This window comes from Sylvia atricapilla, chromosome Z (genome assembly GCF_009819655.1).
Source record: "Sylvia atricapilla isolate bSylAtr1 chromosome Z, bSylAtr1.pri, whole genome shotgun sequence".
Classification (NCBI taxonomy): domain Eukaryota; kingdom Metazoa; phylum Chordata; class Aves; order Passeriformes; family Sylviidae; genus Sylvia; species Sylvia atricapilla.
The window spans coordinates 83603581-83628593 of NC_089174.1; the positions used below are offsets into that span (position 1 = coordinate 83603581).

Below are 25013 nucleotides of genomic sequence, written 5' to 3' on the forward strand. Positions count from 1 at the left end.
TGTCATCTGTGAATGTTGTAGCACCTGTAAGTTGCAATCCTCAAACAAGAGCCATGTGGTGGGCACAGCTAGCACACACAACTTTAAGACAAAAACCTGGCAATTCAAATATGAAAACAAGAGACAAAAGACATGGAAATAAGTGCTGGCTGCAGATGCTGCTGCTGCTGTGGAGCAGCATCATGCACAGTTTTGAAGAGCTCTCTAAAATTTTAGCTTGGACTGAAGGAGGTGACTCTGCAGCACAGACACAGCTCAAGAAACATTGCAGACTTGACAGGGTTAAATTTTTGATCCTGGCCATGCATGCTCAGAGATAAGAGGTGCAGAGAAACAAGAAGGCAGCCAACAGCAGACCTATATAAAGTGCTGCAGAGAGCTGATGAAGCAGCAGGATGTACCTCACCGGGTAATTAGAGAATGACAAATTGCAAGGTAATCAGGGGAGGATGTTCTAGTTCCATCATTAATGCTGAGATATTTTTTTAAAATGAAAAAACTTTGGTTTAATGGTTTATGAAGTAGTTTGTTCTGAGAGTGACCTACTCCCACAGCTCTATGTCAGAAGGTGGTACCATCAAATTCTTTCACATGAGTTTCACAGCAATTACAAAACAGAGAATAACCTGCAGAGAGTGGATGCTTTTAAACATTATTTCTTAAACCATTTACAATTGAAGAACATACTTTCTCAAATGGGTTTTGCTGTGGCTTAGATTCCTAAACAGAACATCTAAGGCACACACCTATTTGCTACCATGAAATTTTGAGTTCTAAAATGCTCTGCTTTCATCCAAACATTCCAAGCTTTGTGCAAGCTTATCAACAGGTTTCAGGGTGTTGTGATTCTGTAATTTGAAAAGTTGAGCGCTTGGTATTTGTTAGTCATGGGCTTCACTGAGCTAAATTTGCCTTACCACAAGGAATCCACATAGCCAGACAATTTCCTCCCATCTTTCCATCACATGCCTAGGCAGGCACCCAGTTTTGGAAGATGCTGAATTAGTCATGTGACAATGCCCTTGGCTATTAGGAAATAACTCTCACATCTGTTTTCTTGGCATCAGACAAAAAATGCAGTTACACATCAGAAACTTGGCTCTTAGGTGTGCACGGTGTTTAAATCTAACCACTGCTGCTGAGGCAGTTTTTTAATGCTACTCTTCCTTCAGCTTTGTGTTCCAGCTGTGTTTTTCTCTAGTGGAAGGAAGCCTCACTCCCAACACCAGGGCCTGCTCCTATTGAAGTCAGAAATGAAGACGCCATCACCTTGGGCTAGAATGTCAAAGGGTATAAATCAGCATAACTTCTGTCTCCACTACAAGGGAGACATGCCAATGCCCACTGGTTGTAGATCTGCCCTTGCAGGTTCACACACCATCTGCTCTGCAGTGTGTTGATATCCTAGATTCAGACTGGGAAGAGACAAAGATGCTTTCTGAGGTGATGAGCACTATGTGGCATGGCTATATTTACCTGGCAGTGCTAGACAAGCTGCAAGCTGGTGGAAAGAAAGTGATGTCATCTGAGAGTAAAAATCTGTAGGAACTTGCCAGTTCTCTACTCTATCAGAAGTAAGGGCTCACATTTCTCTTTCAAGTTCGTTCACTCCATGACAAGCCAATGTTGGAAGACTTCAAAGTCTTCCCTTTTTTTTTTTTTTTTTTTTGGTGGGGATCAGCAGTTTCTCAGCTTGGGGTGGGATGAGTAATCAAAGCTTTGTAAGCATGCCATAGCATTTACATGGGATATAATTAATACAGAAATAATACATATATATATATTTTTATATATATATATATATATATATATATATATATATATATATATATATATCCATGGATGTCATTTCTGAGTTTTCTGCAGTCCACATGTAATGAAAAAAAGGATTAATGTAAAACCTCTCCATGTTTTACAGCCAGAATTCACTCTTCCCAAAGCGTAAATCTCTGTATGATACAACCAGAAGAATGAATCACATATTTATAACTAAGAATTACTGCATGCCTAAGTCCTAATGAACGTACCATGAATGAAGCAAACTCTACACCTGGCTCCAAAAGTCTTCCTGCCTGCTCCAGTAGCACATTTACAGTATCATTTCTAATTATAAAATACATTCAATAGACACCAGGGTGAGTTAATCCAGCACAACAGAGATAAACAGTGTTAGAAACACCTTTCCCTCACACCCAGTGTTTGGAGTTTTTTCAACCTGCTTACTCCATGCCGGATGTCAGCCTTTGCATTTCCCTCATGACAGTTCTTGCTTTTCCATGTCAGTAAGTGCCAGCAGTGGCAAGAGAGAAAAATACTACCCTTTCAGAAGCTGTTTTTCCAAGGTATCTCCCCAATCCAAACTGGTCAACCACCATCTTAAGAACCATATTATGTTGTGCATCCAGTAATCAAATGCAAAAACCAGTGAATATTTGTAGACTTGTTTGTTTGGTTTTTTTTAATTTTCCCTCGAGCATAATACATGTAGTGAAAAGAAATAAATTACTTCAGACTGTCCCTAAGATAACTAAAGAGAGTTGTTATAGATAAGGACTCATGTCCTGGTCCATTATGATGATTTAAAATTGTGCAGAAAATTATGAGAGACTTTTCCCCCAAACTTGAGGGGGAAAATTTGAGTCTCTCTCAAATTTTTCAAGATTTCAAGACCATTTTCTCAATCTATACATGTTCTTTGGGAGTTCTTGTTTGGAAAGCAATGCAGAGATTCAGTCCCAGTTCCAAAGATGCACAGAGAAGGACACTTCCTCAGGTGGAAACAAATCTGACCTAGTTTGAGGGGCTGGAAATCTGCTTGCAAAACCAGGACCTCAAAGACCCTGCTCAAAGCTTGATCACTTCCTTTCAGGCAATGGCAAAGGCTTAGTCCCCATGGAAATGAGTGGCAATGTTTCTGCTCACAATCTGTTTTAGACCAGAAGAATCATAACTGGCCCTTCATTTTCTAGGCCATCAATCAAATACAAACACTAAGCCATTTTGCCATGTTGTCACAAGAGGGGGAAAACTGATAAATTAATTTTAAAAGTGCTCACACGAGTGGAAAGAAAATGCTGAGGTGCAGGGCATGCATCCTGCTGTAAACAGATGGGTCAGAGAATGTTCAAACCCTGCCAATACACCCCAGAACTTCTGACTCAGCTTCTGTGTGTGGGAACCTTTGTATGGACAGAGGGGAGTTGATTCCAGGAAGAGACAGGCCTCTGAAATATCAAAGATCATTTCTAAGGGTCTCCTTCATCTCAGGAGTACCAGGAATACCATGTATCAGGAAGGCAAGAGTACCAGAAGTGATGTCCTGAAGGTCCCAAGGTCATCAAATTACGGTTAGTATTTTCCAGGATTTTTAAGTCTCTAAGGAGACCTGGTGATGGGGACAAGCTGGTGCTAGCCTTCTTTCTTTCCATGGCACTTGTTTGTAGGAGTGTGCCAGGGTCTGTTTTAGGAAACGGAAATGATCCCACAGCCAGGTGGTCCCAGGACCAAGCAGAACCAGAGACTCACATCCTGGTGATCCTGGACCATGAGCTTACTCAGTTTATCCCTGAACCCATGTAGATTTACAGCCCTTGATCTGAGCCTGCCCTGCTGCTCTTCAGCAGACCTCAGAGAGCCAAGGACCCATCTACTCTCCACGAGGACAGGATTTTTTAAGCTGCTGTTCACTTCCCTGTGGCAAGGCTGGTGCAACTCACCTGGCACGCCCTTCCCTGGATATTCAATATGAAGGCATAGCTCAGAGTCTTCAAGGCACAGAAACGTCCAGGTTGCAAATCTGCCCAAGTAAGATGTGGGGATGTAATTCCCTGTTTGCAGCATCCCATTTTAGAGCTTGGGGGTGTGTGTAGGAGGGGGTGTGTGGGTTTATTTTGCACCAAGGAACAGATACACTGATGAAAAGGCACGCTCCTGTCCCTTACTCCTGCCCTTCTAGCTATTAGATGGAGGCATGCTGCAACTCTAAACTCAAGCAATTAATCACATTCCTTAAACATTGTCAGCAGGGGCTTGTTTCTCATTAAACCACCTGAAAACAGATCTCCTGACAGTCTCCAGAGGAAAATAAAGAAGAAAGGTATATGTTTTCAGAGAGTTCAAAGGAAATAAAAGTAAAAACTGGTGAAATAGAAGCAATTATCTTTTTTTTTTTTTTTTTTTTTTTTTTTTTTTTTTTTTTTTTTTTTTTTTACTGCACCTTGAAATACCCTGTGGAGGGAAAGCACTAAGGCAGAGACACTAGTTTGCTACTTCATGTCTCCTACATGAGGTGACAGGAGGTAGCTTGAGAAGTGCCAAACTCTTGAGCAAATGTGTCACTCTCCAGAGATGTAGACAGGCATGAACTCATAGAGGTCAAAGATAGAGATGTGGTTTACACCAGCATAAATCAAGACTGGTCCCATATCTGCTCAGTGAAATGTGGTCAGACAAGGAAATACAGAGGTGGAGAGGGAAAGAGAGGGGAGTGGAGAGAGCTGGGTGTGGTGGAGGGGGGGGTGGAGAGAGAGAGAGAGAGAAAGAGAGAGCACTACACCTGAATTTTCATACCTTCTCTGTCTACAGGTCCAGCTGACCAGGACAATGCTGATCTGAATCAGCAGAATGGAAAATGCTTATAGTCAGAAGTATCAGCTTCCTTATGCAAATAGCAGGTTTAAACCCTTGCAGCTAGTGGAAGTACAAGACGCTTACTGTTGGCTGTGTTTTCTTCTGATTTTTTTTTGTCTGTTTTTCCTATGTATTCCCTCTGCATTAGTAAAATGCACCTGTTTGTGTGAAAGGACACATGTGCAGGACTTTGAATTCATTGTTTTCCAGATTGTATCTTATCTCTGTGCTTCCCCAAAACTTGCTAGTCTGGCATGCTAAAGAGTTAGGCCATGATCAAGCAGATAGGAGATTCTTGGGAAATCCATGTAGAAGATTTCCTGTCTGATAGCCCTTTAGTGGCCTCAAGAATTTCATTGCAACTTTCCCAGGCCATTGCTTTTACATCCTTCATGGCCTCCCAGTGGTTCTGTGCTAGGAAGTGTTGGCTGCACTGCTCTGTGATGAATAGGATCCGACCTTTGAGATTAGCCATGGGTGCTGAAAACCTTGTCACTACCTGCCTTAGGCAATCAGTTTTTCTTCAGCTCTCAAGCATACAGTGAAAATGAGTTTCCCTTGCTCCTGCAGTTGCGCACAGTTTGGTTTTGCAGCAAGACATCCAAGTCTGCAGCCTGCAACCCAAGGAAAGATTAATCATACACCCCATTTCCTACAGACAGCTGGAACTGGTGAGAGAAGAGTCACACAAGGAATGGCCAGAATGAGGCAATCCCAACCCTTCCTCACTCTCTACAATGACAAAAAGTCAGGAAGTATGATATCCCATATTTCCCTCCAGCACATGGACAGCTGAACGACACATCACCACTAAACCAGTTCCCATTTTCTCTCTTTCTCACATCTTAGCCCACTTGGACTTCAAGGGGAGAGGCATACAGTTATGTTTGCCACACTTCCAAGAACCCTTTAAGTTTGTAATTTCTTTTGTTTTCCAAATTTTTTTTCCTGGCTGTCAAAAGGGAAAGTCACCCAGATACTGATACTAGAATATCAAAAGAAGTGGTAACATTTAAGAAACTGAACAAATGGAAACACTATCCTCAGATTTGGCAGATACCAGAAATACTTCCATTAGCCTTTGCTCTTCCCTTTAGCAAGGTTGAAAAAACCACAACTTTCATGATTAATGAGAAAAACATATTGAAAATGCCAAATAATATCATCTCATAATAATCATCATCATCTCAGGCCAGTGCAGCCTTGACATCCTACTCTTCATACCAAAGTAGAGGTGATTTTATCTTCAAAAAATGGCTACCAGTTGCTCACTGTCTTTCTAACAGCTTATCATCTCTTCTGTGTTAATCTGTTGCATCCATTCCTAAAGCCTATCCTTAAGCCATCAGCTAAGAACAGTGCAGAACCCAAATGCAGGGGTCTTTGCTCACACACCCTGAGCCTCAGTGGCATCTTGTAATGCTAAACCCCAGAGTAGAAGGTGCACACAGCACCAGGAGGAGTCAGAAAATCTTCTCCCCATACTCAGCATGCAGGATCAGACATTCCCTTTGCTAGGTACTAGGTCCAGCTGTCAAGATCTGTTCTTCTGAACTGGCCAAATTCTTTAACCTCCTTGAAGAACTCATACACTGGCCAGCTGATCATTAAATAACATGATTTCATCCCCTTCTGGCAGCTCCATATGGGATCTAGGGATCTCTATGCTGCTCCTGGGAGGCAGAAACTCACCCCTGAGCTGTGGCTGCAGCCAGGCAGCCCCATCGAGCTCAGTGGAAGAAGGACCAAATGCCCCTACTGTCTGTGTCACCCCTTTGTCACCCCTTTGTCACATGTATAGTCTGGCAGTGGCTTTTGCACTTGTGTGCCTGTCCCTGGGTAGATAAAGTGACAACTCTGTATCTGGCTGACACTTTTCTAAAGCTCACAAGGGTATTTGTACTGGGCTCCTTAAAGCCAGTGTGACTCTTCTCCTTTGTTTCACCAGATTTTTTTAAAACCTTAAAAAAACCCTACATAACCTCAAACTACTGGAAATTCAACACTGTTTTGTTAGTAGTTCGTAGGATTTAAATGATAAAAAAGACATACAAATTGCTTTGAGTATATATCATAGCTGGCATTGAGTATATATCATAGCTGGCATAGCAAAAATACCTGTTTAGATCACAGGTTTTCAGGAACAAAGTCTATGTTAGCTAAGATTTTATTCTGTGAAGCAATGCAGACTGATGTTTATCACTGTCACTGATTCTTAGTTGCCTTAGCTATTATTTCTAGATAGCATGTGAAGCCAATGCTTGTGCTCTTGAGTCCAAAAAGGATGTCTTAAAAGAAAACATCCAAGTCCATCTCCTCAATATACTGCCCTCAGAAGATTAGCAAAATTGAAGGTGGAACAAAATATATCATCCAGAGAATCAAATCTCCATTTTGGCATTATATTTAAGGTAACACAGTTACATATTGTTCCCATCAGAGAACAGTGAATGCATAATAAAATCCAAGATAAAGAATGGTGACCACTAGAATTGTATTGATAGAAAATAATTCTGTGTAGTTACAGAGGATGTAATTTGAAATTATGTAATTTGAAATGAGAGTAAAGGCTTACCTGTTCACAGTAGTAAATACAAGCTAAATGCCTTCTAAATCAAAATTAATTCGGGAGATGATAAAACCCCAAAATGGAACTTTAAGGCTGTAATGGGGCAATGCAGATAATAAAGCTTTGATATGATCATACGTGGGATGAGACAGACTAAATTTAATAGCAATTCCCACAAAATCAGAGAGTAATCTTTGTGGAAGGAGTTCTCTAGAAGAAGTTGATCCAATCTCCTCCTCCAAGTGTGGCTAACTCCAGGTGAAGTCCTGCTACCCAGGATCTCGGCTGCAGACATTCTGAAATTATCTAGTGATAGAGATGGCACTGCCTTTCTATACAAGCTGTTTCAGCATGTGTTCTCCACCTTGGAAAAGTTTTTCTCTTAAATATGGTAGGAACTCCCTTTTTGCTGTTGGTTTCTTTTCTTCTTTTCCTCTTGTTAGAGCTGAGATTAATAGACGGGAGTCACAGTTTCATGTTTGGACTCTGTTTATTAATTCTTATTTATAGTACAGCCTCATGAGTCATGAGCTCCAACTAGCAAGGTAGAAAATGGAGGTGTCTCTAACTCTTTCCAAGGTTATTTAAGCACTAATCACTCAATAACAATATTATTTTATATTTTTAACCCAATATTATTTATATATATATTATTTAACCCTATATTATTTATATTTTCGGCCCAATAAATGACCACACAAGGCTCACAATGTGGACCTTTTTCACCCAATTAGAAAAAAACACCAAAACCAAGAAGAAGGTAGTGAAGAAGAAGGACTTAGATAATGCCCAAAACCCTCCATATTGTCCCATATATATAACTATAAAATCTTAAATTCAAATTTTTTTACCCTGTGATATCACACAGTTCTATTCAAACTACACACCCACAGCCCCAGTGCTATCTCTCAATTTTAGAAGCCTGTTCCCCGTGCAGTCAAATGCAGTGCTCACCTCAGGGTCAGTGCTGGGTCAGGCCCCAGCACAGAAAGCCCTAAACTCTCAGCTTCCAGAATTCCAAGACCTTGCTGCTGTTCCCATCTGCTGTCTCCTGTCCTTCCACTGGGCAGCTCTGAAAGAAGCCTACAACCCCCCCCCCCCCCCCCCCTCCTCCTCTTTATTTCCCATCAGGCAGGTGAAGACAGCAGAGAGATCCCAGCCCAGTTCTGTCCTCCATGGAACAAGCCATTGGGGTTACCTTAGACTCCTCTTGTACATCACCCACTGCATCCTTCTCCGGACTCCTGAACTCCAGCTTTCAGTAACTATCTTGTGCTGGGTCCCCTAGATGGACATAGTATTTTAAAATAGCCTCACATGTATCAAATGGAGCAAAATAATTGCTTCCTTTGACCTACTGGCTGCTCCACTGGGGCCCACCACTCCTTTTCTGGGTTTCCAGGTCCCTCAGGTCTGGATCTCTCAGATTTCTGCTGCTATTCAGCATTATTCCAGCACAGATGCCAAGGCTTTGAATTTTTCTTTACTGACAAATACCCCATCCATTCTGATTTCAGGAGTAACATGAGAAGTCATGTCCAAAGCCTTGACAAGTAAGTCCAGTCATAAACTTAGCAATAAGTGCCAGGGAAAGAAATTAAGGCATAAATACAGAACATGAATCCCTCCCCCTGCCCTATTTAACAGTCTTAGCACCAAACTACTCCTGAGACATCCCTGGTTGTTTTTGGGGTTTTTTTTGTTGGTTTTTTTTTTTTTTTTTTGCATACAAGATGCAAAATGCCTTGCCAGTATTCAAGCTCTATTTAAGCCAGTTAGTTTGGATACCACAAACACTGCAGACAGAGCTGTAGGGCACTCATACTCTCCTTGCCAAGGCACATAGTGCTCTTAGGCTGCCACAGCTAAAATCTGTCTGGTTTTCCAGCTACCTGTGTTATCTGAAGGCTTCTAATAATTTAAAGGTATTGGGGTGTTGGCTGGTATAGGTATATTCCCAGGACCTTCAGATACAGATACTTTCAAGAGTTATCATTCAATTACCGTCTAATTATGGAAGACAGACAAATAAGGACCTCAGGGAAAATACAGACTAGTCTGAAGACCAGGAAGGAAGAATAGTGCATTAGGCTGATCTAATAATGAACTCTAGGAAGGCTTTCCTGAAAATATTATAAAAATATAGTAACATCCCACTGTGTATTACTAATGGAAGGAAAAAATAGCTCTTTACAGAAAAGATGGCAAGTACTTGTAAGATCAGCCAATAACATACAAAACCCCAGAGTCAAGGAACAGGGACCAGGGCAAAATTTTATTTGAACATTTACCTAAAACTGAGAAAATATCTAAATTATCACTGAAATCAAGTAGGTGGTAACTAAATACATGTGTTCATAATGTAGCCACATAAGGAAAGGCTGGAGTAGGAATGTATACTCTGGATGAAACTGTTCTGTATGTCCAAAAAGACAAGTCTACATGTACTTACAGAGAGGGTACAGATTTCATTTGCTTCAAGGTTCAGAGCTGGGTCAGAAACAAGTGTAAATTTGCTTGAACTAAATTCACTTAGATTTCATTACAAATCTGGGGATATTCTTCCTAGATGGTTCATTTATCTTCTTACTTTCCTAGTGACATGGTAACTGAATCAGTACCTCCGGTCTATCCCAGTCCTTAGTATTTAAAAGGATGTCTATGTTTAATTTAAGCATGTTCATTTGATCAAAAGCACCCAGCCATTTCTGTGGACTTTTCAACTTTATCGCAAACATTTTTCTTCACATTGTGGGTAAGAATAAACTTTTCTTTCTGAAAAACGAACAAACAAAAAAAAGTTTTCTAAATCAAAGCAAGAACCAGCAAGCCTCTCATTAGCAAAAAGAAAAACAGAAATAAATCCAGACTCATTCAAAAAGCAGGCTGCAGTCTTTTCTAATTACTTCCATAACCCTAAGCAAACCACATTTCCCAAGAGAGCATATGAGATAATCCTTAAACATTAAGAAATGTGAGGAAAATGCAGCAGATTTAGCAGGCAAATTAGAGAGAGAGAGAGAGGATTGAGCACCTTGGAAAGAAACATGCTTCAGCATTCATTATACTGACTATTCTTTCTCACAATCTGAAGAAAAGCATCCATCACTTTTCATTCCACAGTCACACAAGGAATTCAGAGAGTTTCACAGTACAAATAACTTCATCTAAAAAAAAAAAAAAAAAAAAAAAAAAAGAGACGAGAAGAGAAGAGAAGAGAAGAGAAGAGAAGAGAAGAGAAGAGAAGAGAAGAGAAGAGAAGAGAAGAGAAAAGAAAAGAAAAGAAAAGAAAAGAAAAGAAAAGAAAAGAAAAGAAAGAAAAGAAAAGAAAAGAAAAGAAAAGAAAAGAAAAGAAAAGAAAAGAAAAGAAAAGAAAAGAAAAGAAAAGAAGTATTTCAAGACCCTGACTGAAAGCAGCAGTCTGAGGTATGACAGTTTGCCAGGAGTGCCTAAAAAATTATTTTTTTAAAATAGGATCCAGGATGGTAACTGTCCCACAGAAATATTTCATTTAATAGCACTCAGCAAGATATTATTCATGCTTTTGCCCTCTACATATTTAGATGAAAATTCCTCATTTTGTTTTACTACTAGGACTGGCAGGAACCTATCTTCTAATCATGAAAGGCTGGAAACTTGTCCTCCTAAAACAGAGAGTTGTTTGGCATCTGCAAAATTGCACCTGGAAGCACTGTGATGACTTTTCTTCCACTGTAAAAATGTGTGCAGTTTTGAGAGGTTGATTTATATCCAATTGAATACTCACAGAAAACACTTTGAGCCCTTTTTGCATTTCTTTTTCTAGCACTGTGATTCCAGTGCCACCAGGTAGTCACACAACTGTGGCTCCTCTGAGGTAATGTATTCCCACTTCTAAAAGCATAAAAGAAAAAGTACATGCAGTATTTTTTCATGGGATAAGTTATGGATCTTTTTCCTCTCTCGTTTTTGGATGAGGCTTTGAAAAATTGGGGATCTCCACGTCCCTGTGCAAAGCTGGAGAGAGAACAGGAGTGGCTGTGGAAAAGTAAGTGCCCACCACCATACTCACCACTCTCTTTGGAAGGTGTTGCTCCTATGTCTGATCCCTTATATCCCAAAAACGCTCCCTAAGAAGCTCAGGGCATCTGCTGAAGCACTTGTAAAGAACTGGGCATTATTCTTTCATTGTTTTAAAGGTTCCAAGCCCTGCTTGGAACAGCGAGTGCTTACTGAGCTTAGGGAAAGTGACTTGAAAACTTATTTCACTGCTGCCTTTGAGCTCAGCAGCTCAAACAGACTTCCAAAAACCAGAAAGGAGGCCTAACTTTACATACACACTCCTAAAATAAACTATCCCCTCTTCTTTGCATGCATAAAATTGTATATGCATAAATATACCCCTCAAAGCTATATTAAAGAATATCTCTTTAATCCTAATCTATTTCAGAGATGAAGTGGCTCTTTTGAATCCCTAAATCTTGTACTAGCAAGGAGGAAGTTTGTATCATTGATTCTGGCATTCTCATACTAAACATAGTGACTCATCTGACTCATCTAGATGCTGATTTTGATTATCCCGTTTTTCCTTCTTCCTTTTTTTTTTTTTTTTTTTTTTTTTTTTTTTTTTTTTTTTTTAAATCTGCATTTTTAGTATGTGTAGAGGCACCGCTTTTCATATACCAATAATTCATTTTACCTGAAAAGCTGTCACACACAAATTAAGGTGGGTATATATCACCCTTCCCTCGTTTCTCACCCTCCACACATGCCCATTAATTACAAGCAGAAAGCCCAAATGACACCACACACTCCAGAGCATCTGCTCAGGCCTTAATTAAACCAACCTTTACGCAGTCCCCATGGCAACAGTGCTCAATAGACTACCCTGATTTGGAATATTCAATAGAGCATTTTACATTCCATATTTTATTTAAATTATGGCTGCAGAACTACTCCTATGCCAGCAAAGCAGTGTCAGTGCTGATGTGAGCAGAATGAGTCCTTGCTCAACTTGACCCCTCCTCATACATTACCTCATTAAAATGTGTAATAGCATTTCAGCTAAGTCACATTAAAGCAAACACTCTTTTTCAAAGCCTAGAAAGAAGTCCATTACCACTTTTTTGCATTTAAAAAATTTCAGGCTTCATGAATAGGGATATTTTGCAGTGCTGCACCTGCAACTCATATCATGAAGGTGATTATGAAAATATTAGCAGCAAATAAGAATTTCTTGGGTATATTTCTTATCTCACTAGTCCTCTTATCTTATTAGCTTAGGCTCCAAACACATGTTCTGGCAAGGTGTGATCCCCATCATTTAGATGTTAATAGAGGCTGGAGTAAGAGAGGTTGTTTCAGCTAATGGAAGAGCTGTTTATTTCAGTTATTCTGTGGCAAGGGGCCCCCATTCTCAGTTTTCTTTTGTACCCAGCAATGTAGAAGGAAGCACTGGACTGGATTTCTCCACTGTGATGGTGCCAGGACTCCCTGTCAGGAATTAAAATTTTATCTCAGCCCCACCCAGTGAATGTAGTTCTGATGGCCAAAGCTCAGCTGCAAATAATCATCCACAAGCCATCTTTTCCCACAGCCAGCACAACACTGGGAGGCTGTTTGGATAAATCCTCTAAAATTCCTGCCTCAAAGCAGGAAGCACTGCTATCTCAGCTGTTTTCCACTTCACACATGCCCAGCTAGCCCTTTCCTCAGGGACAGCTGTGGGAAGGGACCAGCAGACAACCCCTGTGCCTCCAGGCCAGGCTCCCTTGAAGGAGCTGGAGGACATTAAAAAAAAAAAAAAAAGCCCCAAAAACCCCAATAGAAAAAGCCCAGCCAAACTCAAAAACAACCAACCAACCAACCAAGCAGCAAAAACCTCCAAAAAAAAAACCCCATGACAATTGACACAAGTAGGGATTTTGATGAAACAGTGGATGGGAAGGAGGCAGGAACAGGCAACTTTAGTCTGTGACTGTGCACAATAGACAACTGGATGGATGGAATGTTGACTTGGAAAAACCTTTGAGTGTTTGCATCTCTTGCACTTCCGTATCTTTCCTCTGGGTATTAAATTACAGCTTTAATCACTGACAGCATACAGAGTTAAAAAGAATTATTCTGCTATTGTATGCAGACAAGTTGGTCTGAAACTATGCACAAATTAAATGTTAATCTGAGTCCAGGCATAATCTAATTATTGGTTCCTTTTGAAGTAAGAGGAACAATATTTACTGAGTAAATTATGGATGTCTAAAGGTAAAGCTTGCTTTGAAGATTAAACAACACACATGTTGTTAATTATTATAACCATACTTGACCCTTGTTACTTTGCAAAAATTTGAACACATTTTGAATTTTCACAGGGATGTTTTGTTTTAGAAGGCAGTACTACATATCCTTGACAATTGCCTTTTATTACATGGCAACATAAAAGAGAACACCAAATATGTGGGAGGCTGAGTGTGTGATATGCGTAGTGAGTGCACAGTTTCTCTGCAATACAGAGTAAAATCCCTCTTTTAGCACAGAGGGGCTGCTGGCAGCATGGGGAAGCCATCCTCACCAGCATTGGGCACATCTGTGGGCTCCCCACATCCTAACATCTCTGCCCCTGGGGATGCAAAGCCAGGCCAGATGCCTGCTGCCAAGGGCCCAGAGCATCCCAATTTTGTGCTGGGGAGGCAACTGTGACACAGTAGCAGACAGAGAAAGCCCAGACCATCTCCAGATTAGACAATGTAATTCATTATCTTTCTCTGCCCACTGTGGGTTCTCAATCAATAAAAACACTTCCTGCTACCTGGAAAATTTTGTACCCCAGTCCATCTTATTCAGCTTTACTTTCATCACTAGAGCTACCCAGTAGTTTATTTATACACTAAACACACTTTGGCAAAACCTCTAACCAAATAGTAAGACATTATTGTCACAATAATGTTATTTCACAGAATACCTGTACAGATGTTTTTGTCAATGACTCCCTGAATGCTGTACAAAAGAAGCAGTTTCTACTCTTGCTTGTGCTGTTTATTTATATACTCACTCATTTTTGAGTCCCTATTACTTTGTCTGATAGTTCACAATCTATGTTTGTGTGGAAGTGAAGCATTTTCTCCGAATCTGTCAAGCTTGGATCTAAGTCTGAATGTTCCAAATATCTGACATCTCTTTTATGTTCAATTATGTTCTATAATTACCCCAGAACTGCTGATGGTAGTGGCAGAAATAACAGGTTTGAAACATCTGACCTATGTTCAGGGAAACGCTTCTGCTTATCAGAAGGCATTTGTGGAATTAAGAGGTGAGCACAGTTGACTTCCATCTAATTGAAATTATTAATGGAAGGATTGCATTGTGATGGATTTCAGTAGTCCAGGTGTTCTGAAGTTCAAATTTCCCAGAAGCAAGAATATTTTGAGTTTGGTGTCTGTAAATCATGCTGTTAACACATGATCAGTGTCCTTTAGAAATATGTTGGAAGGATGCCATTTCATGGGTTTTTTAGAGACTCCAATAGTCTTGCCTGTAGGAAAAGCAGAAGTAACCAGCCATTTACCAATAAACTGAACTTCCTCACCTTTTGGTAGTTCTGTATCTTGTCCTTGAAAGTTGTTATCCCAATCCCTTTGAAGAGTTAGGCTGTAAATTAAATGAGAACAGCTGGAGTCAGGATTAGAAATTGCTGTGCAAATTGTGATTTCCAGTGAAACAGCTGATGCATCCTACCTTCTGTCAATAATTACTTTGTGTGAAATACCCTTCAGTGCTCAGGATTTATTTTATATGCCAGAAGAGGTTTCCCAAGGCTGCAAGCAATCTCTCACAGCCTGCAGAAGCCTTCAAGGTAGGCACTGAAAGGATGAGAGGCAGGCAGGGGGGTAATCTGAGGGATGCACAGGCTATCCCAGGGCCCCACCACACTCTGCTGTGTGGCAAAGCAGGATTGAAAATGCGGCCAATGCTCCCAGGAATCAGCTTCAGTGACACCAAATGGCTTGGTCCCACAGCCAGGTTTGGTTTTCCAGATTTTCATGCTGCCAGCACCATCAAACTGATAATATCCATGTACAAAGCCCAGAGCTGGGACCCTCCCCTCAGCATCCAGCATTCCTCTTAGGGACCATCCAAAATATATCCTTGTAGCTTACCTGGAACATTAACAGGCATCTGTATTTTCTGAGGGAATCATCCACTCACCATGCAGAGATCAGCCACGAGCACACTTTGCCTCCTAAAACCCTGAAGTTTCACCTCATGGTAACAAATTCTGCACTGCCAGACACAGAAAACACGCCACCCTCTAGTCTGGAAATGTAGATGTTTACTGAGAACTTTAAGGAAAATCATTGCAATAAATCTCCCTACAGAAAGCCTTGGCATCAACTGAAAGGTAGTCAGATGTATTTAAGATATCTTCCACAGCAATAGGATTTCCTACAGGCTCATGACTTACAGCCCAGACATTTTGCACAACTGTAGTCTAAATATCAAATGAAAGTCAGCTGAGGCAAGGACATCATTTCCATGGTAGGATAACATTTTCAAGCCATCTCAAAGAAGGAAGGGAATCCTACTCACAGATACAGCTCTGTGCCAGTTTTCTCTTCAAAGGACATCTGGGGGTCACTGCCAGATCTCAGAGTAAATCATTAGTTTGATGTGTGCTTCAGAGGAAATCACATCTTAGCTTTGTATCCTCCAAGTCCTTCCTTTACATGCAGCATTGTCACTGTCCAGCCTAGACAAGCTGTTTTGATACTGCACAAGGATCAGGCACTTGGAGATAATTTTATGAGGTCTGTGCCACCTTGTCAGTTCACCAGGTGTCTGGACATGAGTTTAAAATCAGACCAAATCTGGTCATGTGGGACTGTGTGAAGGACAGCAGCATCAGCAGAGAGGCAATTTCACTCTTAATGTTCTCCCTTCCACTGACAATTGGAGTATGTCACTGTGAAAACTTGCTCCTTAATTAAAAGCTGGAAAGAAAGCCCAGAGGATAAGGACAGTTATCCTCCATTGACTGAAAGCAGGAGATGCTTAGTCAGTGCTATTAAAAGGTATTTTTGTCCACTTGGGTGCTTTGTATCTGGAACTGACCTATAATGGCCTGGTTTAGCATTCATTCAGTAATGTAATGTTAGGACTGCTGTGTGCATGTAGGAAATAGGGACAGTTTTCATTTCAGATGAGACATTACTTACTTTAACCAGGAGCAACACCAATTTCTCACGTTTCTTGCACTACTCAGAAGGAGCACAACTGGGTTCACAGCTTGGCCTTGAGCATCTCCCATGAGCTGGACACAGGGAATGCAGTCATCCTGTTTGTTCTCTTGCAAGGGAAGGTCAGGGCTGACATTGATCTTCACAAGCTGTCTTCAGTCCACGCAATTGATTATCCCTGTCCATCTTTGTTATCAGCAGTGGTAACCCGGGTGAGTGGAAGGTTCATGCTTCTGCATAATTCCTGTAGTATGGCTTGGCAGTTCTACAGAAATCTGGTAAGAAATTTCCCTTGGGTCTGTTAAGCCTCCACAGGAGAAATTTTTGTTTGAACTTACATGCTTCACTGTCCCTTTCATGCATATTTGGGTACTTGCTCTCTCTCTGGCACTGGAATTAAAAAATGTGGCATCTAACTGTTCTCAAATTATCAGTCAATCAATAAGTAATATGATAAATATGATAAATAGACTTTTTTTATTTTGAATAGACTTTTCTCTGAAGCTTTTTCCATGAAGGAGCTTAGAAACACCTACTTAGAGTGGACACTCTTCCTGCCTTTTCTACACCCAGAGCAGCTTTTTTATGTTTCTTTTCTCTTCTCTTGGCTTCCACCCAGGATATTTCAAGACTCAAACTCAGAATTTGGTGGGTGCTGCAGACCTCCCTGTGGCAGAGCCTTTCCATGTAAGAGGTGGCAACCTGATCTGGACCTGAGATGGAGTGAGGAGAAGAGGAAGAAACTTCAGCACAGATAATCCATGGAATTAGAAACACAGCTCTCTGGGAATTTGGGAGCCAACTACTGACCTGAACAGAACTGCTTCCAACACTGTTCTGCATGTCAGGGAAAAAAAAATTACATTTCCAGGTCATCCCAGGAGTTACCTGGGTCTTTTCACCCCCACAGCCTGCAGAAGCCTTGCAAGCTCTTCCACGATCTGTGTAGCCTTTGATGAGCTCCTCACGGAAGTCCAGCAGATTATTGTCTGGTGCACTTTTTCAGAACAAAGGGCTGGACTGATGACAACACTTTAGGATAATGCCTCAAAGGTTATCCTTTGAGGGTTTTCCTTCATATTGAAGAAATGAAGCGCTTTTTGACATCTGCCTGCCGAAAGGAGTCTTTTTGCAAAATTCAAGACATTGAATTCAGGCCATCTTCACAGACTTATCTCACTATTTTGCAGCAAAACAGAAAAACCTTTTTGGAGGTTAACATGTACCTTACAACTAAGGTTATCAAGAACACTCATAGCTATTTCTGCAGTGCTTCTACCTACAAATATTTACTAGGGATGAGATAACAACCAATTTATCCATTTGCCTTGCAAAAATGGCAGAAATCAATTGGCATATTCTGAAGTTCCACAGCTCTGAAAAAGCAGACATCCAACCTGTTTCAGTATGCTAATGCTCCACAACCTGTGCTGTTTCTACTTCTGTAATATAAACTGGGCACAGTGAAGGTTTTGGATGGGAAGGATTTGGGGCTGGAATTCTCATCAAACAGAACATTCATTAGAAGGTATCCAAACACTCACACTATTTCCCCATTTTGTCATCAAAAGCACAAGGAAAACTGCCTCATTCTGCAACTCTCCATTGCTTTCAAAATTCAGCCTGAGCAAGCTGCACATTACTTACCACAACACAATCTCTTTTTCTTTGAATGAACACCATCACACTGCAAAAATGTTTTTAGCAGCAATATGGCACATTACAAAATTAGCACCTACTTGATTAAGATGCAGCAGAAAAAACCTGACTTTTTTGAACTAAGTGGGTGGCATATAAATTAATGCAGCTAAAAGGGCTTTCTAAGTAAAATGATTTGTATTCCTTACATGAAACACTAACCTACATTTTTTCAATCATTTCAGTAAACAAACTTTGGGGAGTCTTGTTGATAGCCTAATCTGTATTTAATTTAGTAATTCGAAAACAACATGGATGACCTTTATGAAAAATCTCTTAGAAATGCAGCTAAGTGTGTTGTTTACCTTAATACTCAAACAGCATCAAAGTGAAGAATTTGTTCCCTTTTGGCCTCATTCTACAAATGATTGAATGCACAAATCCAAGTGTCTGGATCCACACTGCAAGCTCAAGCTCTTCATGATTTTCTTCTCTACTATTATTGTAGACTTGCTGAAGAAAAGGTTTGTTGCAAGTCTCCCTTAGAAGTCTTCTAAAGTTGCCAACTCTACTAGCATACAACATTAAGGAGAAAATGCTGGAAAAGTCAAGGCATTACAGCAAAGAAATCCCTTCTTTGTTAAAAAATGGAGAAAAAAATTTAAAGAAGGAAAAACAAACAGAAAGCTCATCCTGGTGCCATGGATATTTGTAGTACAGCAACTGCTCCTTTAATTTAAACACTGAAGTTAAACACTGATTAAATCAGATTTTGAGCTTTCAGAGTCAAGATGCTTTGAGAAGCATAGCAAAAAAAAACTCAATACACAGGATAAGTGAAAAATAACAGGTTTTGCAAACAAGCCAGCTTCAAAATAACATAAAAAAGGTGAAGAGAATTACTGAATATATTTTTCTAATTAAAAAAGAAGATGCAGGAACAGGCTATGTTCCTGACAATAACTGAAAACACCGACTGCTAAAATAGCTGAGTCTCACTGGGGCTGTGTTTAAATTCTGCTAAGTATTAAGAAATGCCTAAATAATGGACAGAGTACAGGGGTGCATAATACATCTTGTTATAAAGAGCACCTGCCGAGACCATAGTGGCCTATACTTTAAACATTTTCTACAATTAAAATGCCTAAATCTAGAGGCCACCTGTTTCCTGCCTTTGCCTTTCTGAAATGCCAGAAGTTTTACTGTAAACACAGGTGAGCAAAATAAGATGTTGCCTGATTTTAAGGGACTTAAAAGAATTTACACAGCAGCTGAAGTCTGGGCCAGCCAATTTTCAGCTCCCAGCCCCTCAATTAAAACTGATGAGAGAAGCAGTATCCTCTCTTCCTCTCCCGGTGGCAAGACGCTTACGTGGGAATTCCCACACCAAACTGGGACAGCAGCTATCCATCCAGCAGCTTGGATTTGACAGTAACCAATACCAGATGTTTCAGCCAAGGCGTAATAAAATGCAGAGACAGCAACTGTGGAGAAAATTGCTCATTTTTTCCCAGTTTCCCGTGGGTCTCCAGGCAAGGCACATACCCTGGGACGTACAGCATCTGAAGAAATTTGTCTGGCTCCTTAGGAATTTGTGAAAAAAGCTGTTCAGGTGGCAACCCTGAATTCATTGCTTACTCTCTGTCCCTACTGCAGGACCCTCAAGAGAAGTTGGATCCACATTTGAATTTTAGTCTAATTGTGACAAGTAAAGAAGGCAAAACAATTCTAGAAATTCTTAGAGTATTATTTTATCTTATAAAGAGACATACTTTTGAAGTGCTGTCAGGTTAGCAGGAGTCTTGAAGGCTGGACACAGACACTGGAAACCACATCTGCAGGACCAGGATTTCCCTGATGGCATTTGCACATCATCATTTGCTCATCAGCTGACATTAATATGTTCTGATCATCACACCAGATGCTTGGTTGTTTGCCCAAGATACCAACTGAGCAACTACTCTGGAATCCAGTAAGATGCAGCTCAAAAGGCTCTGCTTTAGGGCGTGCCCCATAGCACCCAACCCCCTGGAAGAAAATCCTCCTCAGTCCGGAAACCCTTGCTAGCAAATGCACATATCTAAAACTCTGCACCTTGCAAAAGGTGTTGCACAAAACAAGGCTTAGGGTAAAATGGAAACCACTGGAGCTTGGGGCTTGCCCAGACAACTGGGTGGGAGCAATCCTATGCTCTGCTCCTTGAGATGGGCAGATGTGAGGTAGCTGAAACTCCCAGGGGTCTTAGCCTGGACAATCAGATCCCTTTGAGTTTCCTCAGGGCTTTGCCCCGTTGGTGACTTGATAGAGAGAGGCATGCTCGATCCAATTGTCCAGAAATGGCATTTAATAATGCCAAAATAACAAATAAGGTGTCCACTATATATGGACCAACCATAAAAAGCAGTAACAAGGGGCAAAATGCAAAGCCCAGGCTCAGACAGGGGTATTTAGGCCTCCTGGTGGGGAGAAGTTAAGGCAGGGTCTGAGGGAAGGGTCAGTACGGGAGAACAATTAGGAATATTAAAATTCCTGCACCAAAAATCAACCAATGGTAACACAAAGAACGAGGAACCTTCTAGCAATCACTTGCATGCTTGAGCAGAGGCACCATGTGAGTGAGCCTTTTGCTTACTGTGCTTAGAAAGGTGTTTTCTGGGGCACCAAGCAGGGATTTTCTTCCTCCCCAGGGAAAGCACCCCTGCAGGCAGGCTCGATTCAGGAGCTGTGCAGCTGCATTCCTGCTGCACCTGCTGCTGCACCTCTGCCATTCCTGCTGCACCTCTGCCAATGCCATCAGCCATGCCAAGTGGTGACAGGCACATCCTTGGTTTTGCCAGCTGAAATACACAGCTTTGGCTACGCTGGGCCAGAAACACACATCTGCAGCAGAGCTCAGTGCAAACAAGGCCTGGACACTTTTTTTTTCATCCCTCCTGTTTTCTTATTTCTTTGGAGGATCTCACAATGAATCAAAGTTACAGTTTTTCAGAAATGCACAGGACATTTATTCAGTTTGACAGAAGTGTACAAATATTTCAGAAAGACAAAAAGGCACAAAACAGGTTTTTTACACAGAGAATCTCGTGAATCTGAAAGCAGAATCTGACTTTTACACAGGTGTAAGAGAAGGTCCAAAGATCCCTCATCTGCCTCACAACCATCGTCAAGGACCAAGACTGAAACCCCTAAAGGACTCTAAAACCCCAACACAGGAGTGCTGGCCTGGCTGAGGTGGGACGTTTGCCAACTGTTGCCTGTAGGTGTGTTCAATGGAAAAACAAAGCATGCATTTCCATCGGGACATCAGAACCTGAGCCAAAACAATGGGCAAGTCACAGTGAATTGACTGTACTTGATGGCTGTACCATTCTGAGTTAACACTGCACTTGCTGACGGCTGACCTGTTCCGAGTTCTGGAAACGAACACACCATAAAGATTTCCCCACCTTTTGGCCAACTGCCTGTCGCTTTGGAAAGGACTATAAGGACCCCTAAGTTAACCAAAGCCTTCAAGATCTCCCCATGGAAGAACACAGATCTATTGGCCGGACCATGAGGATTTCGTCTCTCCGTTGGTAGCTATACTCACCCTCTCTGTCTCTTTTCTCGCTATCCTTTGTTTCCCTTCAAATCCTTCTATTGCATTTGATGTTGACGCTAATAAAAGTGCATTTGTTTTGGTGAATACTGAAATCCCCTCTATGTTGTTTTTTGCACTCTGAGATCAGTTAACGAACCACCACGAGCCCCGCTTTCAATAGCAGATCGTGACAACAGGAAAGCAGTGGAGTTTCAGAAGAGTTCAGCTAACTGAAGCCTACTATTTATCCCCTTTATTTTCTTTTCACTAGTGAGATGGATTCATCTGGTAAATTTTAATGTGTAAGGACACTTACTGAAATGAGGAAGAGATGGATTCATCTGGTAAATTTTAATGTGTAAGGACACTTACTGAAATGAGGAACAGTTATAATACACAAACTGATTTAGTGCATCTCTGCACAGAAACGGGCAGTAGTATCAAAATGATAACAGGCTTTGGGACACGAAAAAAAACACTTACAGTTAAGTAATTATGCTCAGACCATAAAAAACATCCCCTTCTGAGCAGTTCCTGAGCTAGAAGATAAGGAAAATGGCCCAACAGCTAAGGGTATATAGCACATTTCAGCGAAGACTAGAGCCATCATTCTTATATTGCTGTCTTCTCATGTTCTATCACAACTATTAGAAGGTTACTGATACACACTCTGAAATCTCAAGTAGCAGACTCATCTCTCTTAGCTCATCTTTGTAAAAAGAGGACTTGAGAAAATCCACACTAACTTTCACAGTCCTTGGCAGCATCTTTGCAATTTCAAAATGTTAGGTCTCCCCTGCTACTCATTGCTTCTTGCAAAGCATTTGAAATCATGTCATAAATTAAAGATCATGCAACAAAGGCTTCAAAATAACTTACTTGCTATATTTATCGTGGGGAAAAATTTGCATTTACTATTAAATACTACCCTAAAAGCCAGATGGTCATAGAGAATGACTACAGAAATTTAGAAAAGAAAACACAGATACCTTTCCAAAGTGCTACTGAGATTAGAAAACAAGTTATCAGAGGTAAACAACCTTCTCCTCTACTCTGGCTCCACTTTCTGCATCCTGCAGGCTCTCAGGCTGGTGGCTCAGCAGCAGTTCATCTGCCTGTGGTGACGGGATGGATCCCTGATCTGGAATGCTTGTCTGGGGACCCTGGCTCTGTGGTGCACTCAGATCTGTAACACACAAGAGAAGAACATGTGACAGTGCATTTTCTGCCATGCCCAGGCCATCAGAAACAGCAAATTCTGACATTTTCAATAGCACCTTTTCTAGTTTGCTGCATCTGTCTAGAAAGGAAAACAGTACTCCTGAACAAATTATACTACAACGTGGTGAGAGGTACCTTAACCAAAGTTAGTGAAATCTACTCAAGTAATAATAATAAATGTGTAGCCATACTTTACTAAACAGACAGACAATAATGAAAAGATATAAATGAGGTCAGCATTGAGCTGGAGGGAAACACACAGCATATAATCAGAGCTTTTGTTAGTAATAATACAGTAGTAATATTAATACAGTTTTCATCATTACACAGAAATTTACTTGTAAGCCTTCATTTTATGGATGCAAAAGAATTAAGTGAGCTAAGTTAAAAGTCTACATGGCTGGCACTTGCGTTCAGCTTTTTCTACCAAGCTTACCTGTGTCTATTTGCACAAAATGCCTACTCTATTTTGATCCTTTTGGTGTGATGTGGAGAGAAACACTTGCATCCAAACAACAGAACATTATTTCATAATGATCTTGCTATGTTTCCATTTTTCTCTCACAAATGCAGAATTCTTTTCCAGCATTACATAATAAGCATTTCTATGATGATCCACATATAGCTTAAAAGACCAAAACAATATGACTACAGTTGGGTTTTATCCCTAGTCAACATTCTGTAGCACTTTGGGCCCTCAGGAACTGCATCTCATAGTTGGCTTTTCTGCATCTGTATTCCTTCAAAGCAACTTTACCATCAAAACAAGCTGCATAACAAAAAATGCTTATCCTCATGCACAGCGATGAAAAAGATCTGCAATGGATATGCTGCAATATTTTTCACTGTAACCTTAGCCCGGCCATCTCTTCTATTACGTCGGGAGTGTTTAATTTTCATTCTTCCCTCTCAAAAAAAGACTCTGCAGAAAGAAAGGGAGCTTGGAACTCCCTGTACAGCATGGTAAAGCTAGAAGCATGTAAACTGAGAACTGGGGTTCTTTGAGCCTTGATCATTCATGCAGATCTGAAGAGACATTTCATGCTTGCTCTGGTCCCTATTTCTCATGTGTGTGTGCAATGGAAATCTATTATGAAGGATCTGTTTGGGTTCTTACATGCCACGTCACTTAACTGGTGGCAATTCGTAGTGACACCTGCCCACATTTAGCATTCCCCAAATATGTATGACTTTCATCAGACTTGTTCACTGAGCCAGGAGCTCAAGGCAAAACAAGATTTCTGGCACCCTGAAAAGCCTAGGCTCTCTGGCTGTTCCCTGGCACGGGGTGTGTGGAGCAGTGTGGGGTGATTATGCAATGGGCATGTGGGAACACATTATATCACAGCTTCTGCCTTCAGCATCTTCTCTTCTTTGATATTCACACAGCTGTGGGGAGCAAACAGGCTTTGGAGCATGAGCCACATGCATCTTATTCTTGCTGCCAAGACTGCAGGGTCAATGGCAGGAGCAAGGTATTTATAAATGAGCTTAGTCATAGTGGGATGACACAGAATGTTACAAAAATTAGCCAGTTGTCTTTCTTTTACTGTTTCATACTGGATTTTCAGTCTTGATGAAAATCCAGAGTAAGTCTTGATTGCAAGTGATTTTTTTGCAACGTAACACAGCAGACTTGACTCCCTAACTTTGTCAAACAGTCCTGATTTTTTGAAGATGATGTCAGCATTTATTTATTTTTGATGGTCATGTTAGAAAAAGATTGCAATTTGCAGCCCACAGAAGAAAGCAAAAATCCGTCTGTCTGTCTTTATGAAAACTGGATACATTTGGGTTGTTTATTTATTAAAAAGAGCCCTAGGAACAGAAGTTCCTCAACTTCTAAACACTTATATTTTGGAGTAATTTTACCTACATTAATATTCCTTTCAAGTTCTGTGAGTCTATTCACATTACCTAAATCATGTGCGTAAGAATACCAGGGAGTAAACACTTATTTGAAAGATCTGTTTCCAAAGTTTATGAAGTACATAATTTGAGAAGCCTAATTACAAATTTGAAAATACACAGAAAAGAAAGAGAAACACCTTACATGCATTTATTTTCCACCATCAAAACTAAACTGTAATTGCTTCACCAATTAAAAGAGTAGCTGTTTCCAAACCATTTCTCTTTAACTGTTATAACTATAAGCAGCAGGGTTGAG

General features: G+C 40.7%; 1 protein-coding gene and 1 long non-coding RNA gene across 2 annotated transcripts in view; one reads left to right on the forward strand and one right to left on the reverse strand.

The window, feature by feature from the left end:
* The window catches only part of LOC136374035 (uncharacterized), a 301364-nt gene that overhangs the window by 225100 nt on the left and 51251 nt on the right, over nucleotides 1-25013 (forward strand). The gene's annotated exons all lie outside the window — the stretch shown is intronic.
* Nucleotides 21096-25013, reverse strand: part of ARHGEF28 (Rho guanine nucleotide exchange factor 28) — a 62429-nt gene continuing 58511 nt past the window's right edge. Inside the window, exon 28 of the mRNA XM_066339167.1 lies at nucleotides 21096-22811. Coding sequence (XP_066195264.1) covers nucleotides 22651-22811 — 161 coding nt within the window. The 3' untranslated portion in view covers nucleotides 21096-22650. The remainder of the gene's footprint in view (nucleotides 22812-25013) is intronic.